The following is an 11,315-nucleotide window of genomic DNA, read 5'->3' on the forward strand; positions in this document are numbered from 1 at the left end:
TTGATACTTTATTTCATTAATTCAAATTAACAGATAATTATAAAATTATTTTATATATTGATTTAAATTAATAAAATGAAATATTAATTAATCTTTAAATTCTTTAAAAGTTTGTAAATTTTATCTATTTATTAAAAAATTTAAATTAAACTGAATTGTTGAAATTTGATGTAAAAGAATAAAGTTGTTCTGTAGTCAGTGATATTCTATAGTGAGTGATAGTAAATTAGTAATTAGATAAGTTAAAAACAGTTATGCACAGGTACATAGAGTAATACTAATTAGACTCCAAGAGGGGCCAGATTCATTGTATCCGATTCTTGTGAGAGTGTGAGGCTGTGAGTGAACTGAAACACCAATCAGCCATGGCAGCAGAACCCACCCGCCCCATCAAAATCATCGCCGCCGCCGACGACTTTGGCACTCCTCTCAAAGACACCCTTGTCGCCCACCTCCGATCCCTCCAAATCCAAGTCGAAGATCTCGGAACCACCTCCTACTACTCCGCCGGAGCCGAAGTCGGTCGCCGAGTCTCCCAATCCTCCTCCTCCTCCGACGCCGATGAAATCCGCGGCCTGGTGGCGTGCGGCACCGGCGCCGGCGTCTCCATCTTCGCCAACAAGTTCCCCGGCGTGTACGCCGCCACCTGCCTCTCCCCCTCGGACGCCGTGAACGCCCGCTCCATCAACAACTCCAACGTCCTGGCCGTCTCCGGCAAGTCGACCTCGGCGGACGCCGCCGTCGAGATCCTGGACGCCTGGCTGAACACTCCCTTCAAGGCAGCGTGTCCGGCGAACGACGGCCAGCCCTGGCCGCAGGAGATCCACTCGTTCCTGGACAACTCGCTCTCGGAGATGGCGGAGATCGGAAAAGGCGAAACGTTGGACACGTGCGCCGTGTGCTGTCTGGTGAAGAACCGCGAACTGAACCCTATCGATATCATTCCCGGAGGGTCCATGAAGATATTGAGGGAGAGCCCGACGTCAGCGTTCGTGCGGTTCAAGGCCGGGAGCGTGGAGCCGGCGCACCACCACACGTTCGGGCACGACTTGGTGGTGATCGAAGGGAAGAAGAGCGTTTGGAATCTTACGAAGGAAGAGAGGTACGATCTGACGGTTGGAGATTATTTGTTCACTCCCCCTGGTGATGTCCATAGGGTTAAGTATTTTGAGGACACTCAGTTCTTCATCAAGTGGGATGGCCATTGGGACATGTTCTTCGACGAGGATCTTCCAACTGCCAAAAACGCTCTCCACAACGACTTTGGCTTCAACTAGTTTTTCCTTAATAACCTCCCATGTCATATGTGTGTTTATGTCTCTAGTCTACTATCCTATCATGTCCCATCTTTTTTGAGTTCCATGTTTCCTGCTTGTTAGAAACAATCAGAGAAGAGGAAGGAAGAAGATTGAATAAGAATCTGTAAAATTGATCTGTAAAATTATATTGTAGAAAGGAATACAAGAGCTATATATATATACCTAAGAAGAGAAGCTAACAGAAAACTACTAAGCCAACTCAGCTAACAAACTGTACCTATTATTACATGAGAATGACTTAATATCCTTTTTATCCCCCTTCAAACTCAATGTGGAGTATCTGTCTACAGTGAGTTTGTCTCGAAGATCTAAAAATATTGTTGAACTGGGGGACTTGGTTAAGAGATCTGCAACTTGAAATCTTCCTGGAATATGTTTAACTTGAATTTGACCACGGGCCACTCTTTCTCTAACAAACCATAAATCTAACTCAAAGTGTTTCGTTTTGGTATGCATAACAGGATTGGCAGAGAGAAGAACAGCTCCTTGATTATCACACCAGATTAAAGGTGGTTGTTTACTTTTGATATGAAGCTCAGAAAGAAGATTTTGAATATACTAAATTTCAGTAACCAAGCTTGCCAAACTACGGAATTCAGCCTCTGTGCTGGATCTTGAGACCACTCTTTGTTTCTTTGCCATCCAAGATACTATATTTGAACCCAGATACACACAATTTCCTTATGTGGATCGCATATCATCTTGATCACTCGCCCAATCCGAATCACAGTAAGCAATTATTTCTGTATCACTAGAGGCCTTATAGTGTAAACCATGGTGAAGAGTGCCTTTGAGATATCGTAGAAGACGCTTTGTCGCTTTCCAATGAACTTCAAGAGGATTATGCATGAATTGACACAACTTGTTTACTGTGTAAGCAATGTCTGGTCTAGTGATTGTAAGGTATTGAAGAGAGCCAATTACTGACCTATAAAGACTAGGATCATGACAAGCTTGAGTACTATCACTTATAAGTTTCAAGGAAGGGGCCATTGGAGTTTTAATTGACTTGGCCGTAGACATGTTCAGTTTATCAAGTATATCTGTAAGATACTTGGTTTGAGAAAGATGAATGCCGCCTGCATTATCAGAATTAACTTCGATGCCTAGAAAATGATGAAGTTTGCCAAGATCCTTAAGAGAAAAGGATTGATGAAGAGTCTGAATCAGATTTTGTATGGCAAGAGATGAATTGTTGGTGATGATGATATCATCAACATATATGAGAATGTATATGCCAGTGGTGCTGGAGGTAGAGATGAATAAAGAGTGGTCTGATCGTGCTTGAGTAAAACCCAACTGGAGTAAAGTGACAGTTAGTTTTTGAAACCAAGCTCGAGGAGCTTGCTTGAGACCATAAATGACTTTACGCAATTTGCAAACAAGATCTGAATTCCCTTGGTGAAATCCTTGTGGCTGATGCATGTATATCTTTTCTTTTAGATCACCATTAAGAAAAGCATTGTCCACATCTATTTGGTGAATTGGCCATCCTTTAGAGACAGCAAAAGCAAGAACCACACGAATACTGACAGGTTTGATGACAGGACTGAAAGTATCTGTATAATCCACCCCCTGTTGTTGATTGAAACCTCTTGCCACTAATCGAGCTTTATGTTTGAGGATGGAGCCATCTGGTTTGTATTTGTTCTTGAAAACCCATTTGCACGTTATTGCTTTCCTGCCTGGAGGTAAAACAACTAAATCCCAGGTATGATTCTTCATTAGAGCATTGTACTCATTTTGCATAGCTTGTTTCCAGTGTTTGGTTTCAAGAGCTTGGACAGTAGTTGTTGGTTCAGAGGTTGCCAAAAGTACTTTAGGCTTAAAAATGCCAGTTTTAGCTCTAGTGGTCATAGGGTGACAATTTTGTGCAGGAGAAGCTGATTAGGGTTGAGTGTGAGATTCAAGTTGTAATGGAATTGAGGTGTGTGTATCTGTTGACGAAGAATTTGAGGAAATGATAAGTGTAAGTTGACCAGCAGATTGAGTATTACAAGTAGTAGGAAGTTGGGCAGGTTGGAGGTTAGGTGAAATAGGTAGTTGGGATGGTAAAATGGGTATTGTTGGCACACCTTGGGCTAAAGAAGTTGTTGACTTACCTGCAACGTGGTTAGTACTGAAAACAAAAGTACCAGGGAATGTGACTTCATCAAAAATCACATTCCTGGATATAATGATTTTTCCATTGTTTGTAAGACATTTATACCCTTTATGTTGGAAACTATATCCAAGAAAAATGCATTGAGATGATCGAAAATCCATTTTGTGACTGTTAAACGGCCTTAAATGAGGATAGCAAGCACAACCAAATGGTTTTAGCAAAAGATAATTGGGCAGCTTCTTAAAAAGAATTTCATACGGAGATTTCATTTTAAGGGTAGATGTTGGAAGTCTATTTATGACATGAATAGCAGTACTAAAAGCATCTGTCCAAAATAAATGAGGGAGACCAGCTGAGGATAGAAGAGTTAGACCAACTTCTGTGATGTGTCTATGTTTTCTTTCAGCTGTCCCATTTTGTTGGTGAGTATGAGGACAACTGATTCTATGGATTATGCCATTTTCATTAAACATACGTGTAAGACATGTGAATTCTTTTCCCCCATCAGATTGAAACATCTTGATTTTTCTTCCAAATTGATTTTCGACCATAGTTTTAAAATGTCTAAAGTGATGTGCAGTTTCAGACTTATTTTGCATAAAATAGATCCACGTGAACTTGGAATATGCATCAGTAAAGTGAACATAATATCGAAACCCCTCTCTAAAAACATAGTGAGAAGGGCCCCAAACATCGCTGTAAATGAGATCAAGGGGAGCATGATATATAGTAGTGGAATCAGGAAAGGGAAGAGCATGAGATTTTCCAATACAGCAGGATTTGCAAACAGAGAAATTTTGATTACTATTAACAGGCATAGAAATATTACAGGATTTCGTAACAGCTTCTACAATTTTCCTAGAGGCATGAGCCAGTCTAGTATGCCATATATCATAAGATTTGTCAAATCTTTGAACATTTAGAACAGTAGGATTAGTAGAGACATGAGTAGTATTATTCACACAAGTATCAGGTTGCAGAAAATTGACTTCATCAAAGACATACAGGCCATTTTTAAGAGTCCCTTGCAGAAGAGTTTCCTTCGAATCCTGAGATTTAACAAGACAATGATTGGTGTGAAACTCAACAAATACCTCATTATCTCTACAGAGCTTTGAAACACTTAGCAGGTTTTTGGTTATTTGAGGTACATGCAGTAAATCCTTTAAAGTGAACACTTTAGAGGACATAGGAGTGTGAAAGAAAGAAGTACTTGTATGATGAATATCTATTGCTTGACCGTTACCCATATGAATCTTGTCTTGGCCTGAATTAGTGGTTCTTGAACCAAGATTAGTCAAGTTAGGGGTGAGATGATTGGTGGCTCCTGAATCTGGATACCACTGATCATCATAGGCCATGGTTTGGGAACCAGCAAACATAGCTTGCATCTGTTGTTGATTTCCTGAGTTGGAAGAATCAGAAAGATTATTGAAATTTGGTTCAGTATATTGTTGATCATACCTGTGCCAACAGTGGAAGGCTATATGACCGAACATGCCACAAACTTGACACTGTGGTCTGTTTCCTCTACCAAAATTCTGATTAGATCTGCCACGACCTCTACCTCGTTGATAACTTCTACCAGTAGGACCATTGTTGGTAAGACCCCCTCTCTGATTGTGAGGCTGTTTTCTGGTTTGGAAATGACCTTGAGCCAAATTGGCTTGAAGCGGGACACTATCACTTTTTTTGTGCTTTTCCAACCGTTCTTCTTGAGCCATTAACAAGGCTTCAATTTGTTCAACAGAGTAATCATCTGTTCGTGTAAGAACAGAAGTGATGAAGGGATCATATTCTTCTGGCAACCCATCGAAAATAGCATCTATGTGCTCGGCTGTTTGAAGCGGTGACCCAATTGCTGCAAGAGTGTCCACAATTTTCTTGATTTCAAGAAGATATTGATTTATGGCCGTGGATTTCTTTGTTGCTCTCAGCTGAATCTTGAGTTGTTTCACATGAGCCTTGGTTTGAGAAGCAAAATAAGTTTCAAGGTTTCTCCAAATCTGATGGCACCACTCGTATCCAACCATCCGGACCTTGAATTGAGGTTTCATACTTTCTAGTAACCAGGATTTGAGCAGGTTATCTTGCTGATCAAAATTTTCATATTCTGGATTGATGACCCCTTTTTCTTTGTCTTCGTCAGTCACATGCGGAGATGGAACATGACTAGCTCCAAGAATATGGTTCTTTAAACGATACCCACGGATGGTGGATTCAGCTTGTTGCCTCCAAGTGAGAAAATTATCCTCACTGAGTTTAGAAGAGATAGGAGTAGAAAAGGCTTGTGGGATGAACTGTGTAGATTTCGCGGAAGCCATGATAAAGCCTGGAAGGAAAAAAAAAATTCAAGTGCTCATGATACCATGTTAGAAACAATCAGAGAAGAGGAAGGAAGAAGATTGAATAAGAATCTGTAAAATTATATTGTAGAAAGGAATACAAGAGCTATATATATATATACCTAAGAAGAGAAGCTAACAGAAAACTACTAAGCCAACTCAGCTAACAAACTGTATCTATTATTACGTGGGAATGACTTAATATCCTTTTTACTGCTTGCTTTAATTCAATGGGGATCGATTGTGTGCCAATTATACTTGAATAATAAAAACATTTTTATGCTTAGGGATATGTCATATGTCATATCATATATCCAGCTCACGCCTCACCAACACAATACTCATTGTGCTTGTGCGATCTCAAAAATAGAAGAGAACATGTTGGGCCTTGGGCCTTGGGCCTGTACTCATAACATTAGCTCAAGATAAATAACACTAAAACTAGATTAAGTTATTCGTCGGAAATCTATGACTTATTCAACGTTAAACTTACGTCAAGTCAAACTTGTTCATTAAAAAAATAGTATTAAGGCTATATATGCCTATATCAAATCCTGTATAATAATAATATAGCTATTATTATATTAAACTTTTATAATAATATTTTTAAATTATAAACTTATTATCTATTTAACGACTTATGCTCTACAATTTACATATAAGTTTAACTTCGTGAATTTATTTATATGAAATTTTTATCTAATTAAAATATTGTATTTACAAAGTAAGACTTTTAAACAGACTTTTTAAGTTAAACCAAATATTTAAATAAGTAGAGCTTTAGAAATTAGTTTGGACCATCAAATAAGAGACTCAAAATGAATTGGGTCAATTTGACCCAACCAAACCAACTAGATTGGGTCCATAAATTGTAAGCTTGGAAGTTAAGAAGCCCATTTAATCTGGTATTACTGTTTTTATTTAAATATATGTATACATATCTATTAATTTTTGGACTATTTTATCATTACAAGTCATAACCATCTTTGACCCATTACATTTCTTTTTTCAAACCTCTCTCACTTCTTAGATAATCACTTATTCTATTATTATTTTTTTAAAATACAGAAAAGTACCTCATGCCACTAGTATATATATATAAATGTAGACAAAAAAAAAAACTAATTTGACCCAATTTGTTTTTCTTATTTCTAGTCTATGAATGACTTATATTAAGCATAGCTTCTGATCTAATTAAGGTCATATTAGGTCTTCGATGGCTACTTTACTACAATTTATTTGACGAAATATTTGGAACACCGTAGGCACAACATTGTTTAACACAATCTCACGTAACTTAAACTGTCGTCATTTTTTTCTTTTTTTAATCAAGAAACATTTTACTCTTATTTTAATTTTAATTAAGAAAACATTTTACTCTACCACGTACCAATCCAAACATAGGCTTATAGTTTTATAATTCTAACATTTCACTTCATATAGTTTTATAATTTTCAGTGCAATAAAAAAAATCTCACTCCATAACTCGTTGAGGAATTATCATTTTTATTTGCCATATACAGTGGAGGTTAAATATTGGCTCTTATGATTAGCCTTCTGCAGTTGCAAACTGCAAAGTTAGGTTCGATTCCAGAACAACCTGGTACGTAGCAGGTAAATCCCCGTTTCTATGTCCTAAGTCCTAACTCTATAATTTATATGTATGACCCTTTTTTTTATTTTCTTTTTAATGTTTCTGCCTTTGTATATTCGTGTGAGGATGCGTTTGAGTCCTATCGACTGGGGAAAATAACAACACTCTGTGTATATAACAGAGTACTCCATCCACTAGTCCAATAAACGATATCTTTATACTAACCTTAATCGATGTTTATCATAACTTAATCATTTCAAAAGAAAATGAACTCATGCAACAAGAAGACAAAAATAATACAATGCCTTGTCAATCGTTGTTTACTTTTTACGACGGCGGTCTTGGACAGAATTCTTAGGCCATCTCCGGTAGATTGCTTATAAACAACCTTACTTGATGCGGCAGTTTTATATTTTCCTTTTTTCTTAAGAATTGGTATTTAAAATTTACAAAAAAATTATTTATATAAGCACTGATTTTTAAGAAAAAGGTAAAAAAATGAGGTTGATGTGATAAGTGAGGTTGTTTATAACCAACTCCATTGGAGATGGCCTTTATACAACACACTGGAATACTCCATTTAGATAAAGAAAGATAGAAACCTAGTTAAGTACGCAATGAAGGTGCTAATTAAAAAAATTAATAATAAAACCATAAATTAATTAGCGCACTCATGTAGATGCTAATCAAATCAAAGCATCCCTCGTGAGAAAAATCTAGCTTTGGCTGGCTGCTCGATTCTTTCTAGAGAAAATAATGGATGCATGCATGAGTTTTCATCAACTTTGGATCCGTTTACAGCACTTTGTTTAATTTTGACTACCTTTATTTTAGAAGCTTCCAATGTTCGAAATTAACAAATTGATTCTCATGAGAGAAAAAAATGAATGAACGTGAAAACTAATTTAATTAAAGTAGGAATTGCACGTTGGAGAAAAAGTTCATTTGGTAGTGTCTCTATTGATTTATTTATTTGTTTTGGTGGAGTCATATATATCTTCTTTATACATCTATTGACGTATAAGCTTTGTGTGAGTACACCAAGTCAAGAGATTGTCAGAAATCTTTCAATTAAAGACGATTTTAATTCTTGGTATGCAGCCATGATACATCACTGATTAAAAGAGGATACTTGCGTTGAATACAAAAATTAAGGAGTGAGTTTGTACGTGGAATAAAGCCACTATATATGTCCAAAAGATGAGTGGGGTGAAAAAACTTGCATCCTTATCTTTAGCCAAATAATAATCATCAAAAAGGTATCCACTTGCGCACCCAAAATAACTTTTGACAAAAATTCGTGAGATGCGATACGTATTCAGCGTTCCACGATCTTAAGAACCGAAAAAATGTTCCAAAAATATTAAAGCGAAGCTTAGTTGGTTGAGTTTATTTCCATGCATGTCGCTGTCATAGTTAACACTAGATGACTACCCTATCTTTTTGGGGACCCCCAATTAATGGAATTGAGTACTTTGGCACAGCCAAACAGGGAATGACTATGTTTGTGGAGTGGAGAAAAGAAAACCATACGTACGTACGTACCGCATACATGATTTTTAAATGCATGCATGCCTAATTATTGGTGATTTTGTGAGTGTTTGTGAGTTGATGCAATGCAAGTGTACCAAAAACTTTAGATAATTAAACATATATACAGATACAGTTGCATGTGGCATGATGATCCTTGGGCAGATTTGATGACTTGTAAAGCACATATATTGCGCGTACACCTTCCGTATTTTATTTACTTTTACTTTCTTGCACTTTATTTGTTATCAAAGTGAATTGGATTATCCTAAATCATCCTTACAAAATACAAAATAGGTATATATGCAAGCAAAGCCTGACTTTTTTATTTTAGTTTAAATTTTCTAATATATATAATCCTAATATTTTGAAAAGTAATATATAATTTATATTTTGGGTGTTTTATTATAAAATAACAACATTTTAGTGTTAATCATCTCATTGTTATTTTTTGATTAATTTTCTTTTCTTATTTTATAGATTTCATTGTTAAGATTTTTTTTAATATTTTAGATAAATATTATAGTCTTATTTTATAGTATTTATTATGGATATTGTATTCTTTCTTTCTTTTTTAGACAAAATATTTTAATATTATTTATTTTTAATATTTTTTCTTGTACCGTTTGTTATTGTTAATATTTGGATGCTATAATACATTTATCATTAAATGATCTAATTATTTTTCATTTATATTGTTGGAAAAATTAATTAATATATAGGTCTGTTTTCTAAAAGAACACGGTTAATGCTAATATCCAATTTTATTATAAACTTATTTTAAAAAACTGTGACATCTTAAATTGATATTGAATCTTAAAAAAAATATCTCATTTATCTTATAAATACTTTTTTATCAATGTTTTTTTATTAATGTTTTTATATAATACTAATGTAATTAATATTTTGGAATATATAATTTTGAATTTTATACAAAATTTAATGCACATATATTTATTATAATTTTAATTCTTATAATTATGCAAAATAATTTTACCCCCTTGTTAAGTAAGTGTCTCTTTTATCTTTACATGATAGTGTACATAAGTTATACTTCACTTAACAACTTATGTATAATATTATAATCTTATCATATATCTATATGAAATTTTCAACACAATTTTTATAATATCGAGAATTAAACATCTTGAACATAAATTTTGTTAGATTAAACTATCTAATACGAAGTGGTATAATATATAATTTAGTCATTTATGTTGATTTATAATTTTTATATTATATTAATTTAAAAAAATTTTGCTCTAAATATAAAATTATTAATATATATTATTATATTTTATTAAAATTTAAACTTAAATATTACATTTAGATTTTACATATACTTTAAAAATAAAGATATATAAAATGATGTTTTATTTTAATTTTAATTTTATAAAATTATATGATATTATAGTTATGTAATATTAATATATATATATATATATATATATATATATATTATTTAATTACTTTTTATTAATATTAGTTCAATCAAAATTAAGTCACTAAACCTTAAATTACTGTGTTGACGAATTCCATGATCAGTCTATTTTTTAAAATATTTGAAATATATTTGTCACACCCCCCGCGTATTAGAAGTAGGGATGGCAAAAATACTCACACTCGCAGGTCTTTATGGGTAAAATCCACTATGGATAATAAATGAATAAACTAATTGGATACTCGCGGATAATGGGGATGAATAATTTTTTACCCGTTTATAAACGGGGCGGGGGCGGGTATGATGATATCCATACCCGCGGGTACCTGTTTAATAATATTTCTTAAATATCCTAATTATCCTTGTACCACATAACCCTAAAACTATACTCTCTCATCTTATTTTCTTTCCATATTCGCACAACTCACACATTAGTCATCATAATAAAATTTATGTATTTTAAGTTATTTACTTTCGTTTGGAATTATGAGATTGAATTATTGTAGTTTTCTGATATGAGACTTTCACTTATGAGATTGATGTATTTTACGTTATTGATTATCTTGCATTTTTATTATTATTTCAACAAAATTAACGTTAAATACAAGTTCAAAATTAACATTGAATTTTTATTTTTAATATTTCAATGACATTAAATATAAACTTAAAATTATTTCTAATATAATTTTTTTAATTTCTTAAAAAAATTATAAATATTCATGGATATCCGTGGGTATTCAAGAAATTCATGAATACCCGCTTAATAGATACCCGCATGGATGTGGGGTGGGTATGAGGCCAATTTTCATCTCGCGAGACGAGAACGAATTTACTATTACCCGCCCCATGGGGCCCCATGTGCCTAATCTCCTCGTTAGGTTGGAGGCACCTCAAATGGTGGTATAGTTAGCCCCAAGATTTAACGCGACTGCATATACAAGACATGATTTGAACCCTTGACATTGCTTAAGCGTGGATCAAC

The 11,315-nt window shown here is 34.4% G+C and overlaps 1 protein-coding gene across 1 annotated transcript; it reads left to right on the forward strand.

The window, feature by feature from the left end:
* The first annotated feature begins 275 nt into the window (after positions 1–275).
* On the forward strand, positions 276–1,480 carry DRT102 (DNA-damage-repair/toleration protein DRT102). The gene has a single exon (XM_020357171.3). The coding sequence runs from the start codon at positions 366–368 to the stop codon at positions 1,275–1,277; it is 912 nt and encodes a 303-aa protein (XP_020212760.1). The 5' UTR covers positions 276–365; the 3' UTR covers positions 1,278–1,480.
* The last annotated feature ends 9,835 nt before the right edge of the window (positions 1,481–11,315 follow it).

This window comes from Cajanus cajan, chromosome 6, assembly GCF_000230855.2.
Source record: "Cajanus cajan strain Asha chromosome 6, NIPB_CcT2T_4, whole genome shotgun sequence".
NCBI lineage: Eukaryota > Viridiplantae > Streptophyta > Magnoliopsida > Fabales > Fabaceae > Cajanus > Cajanus cajan.

Bases quoted from the DNA above. Each gene is read 5' to 3' on its own strand.
- DRT102 (XM_020357171.3), top strand. From the start codon at position 366: ATGGCAGCAGAACCCACCCGCCCCATCAAAATCATCGCCGCCGCCGAC.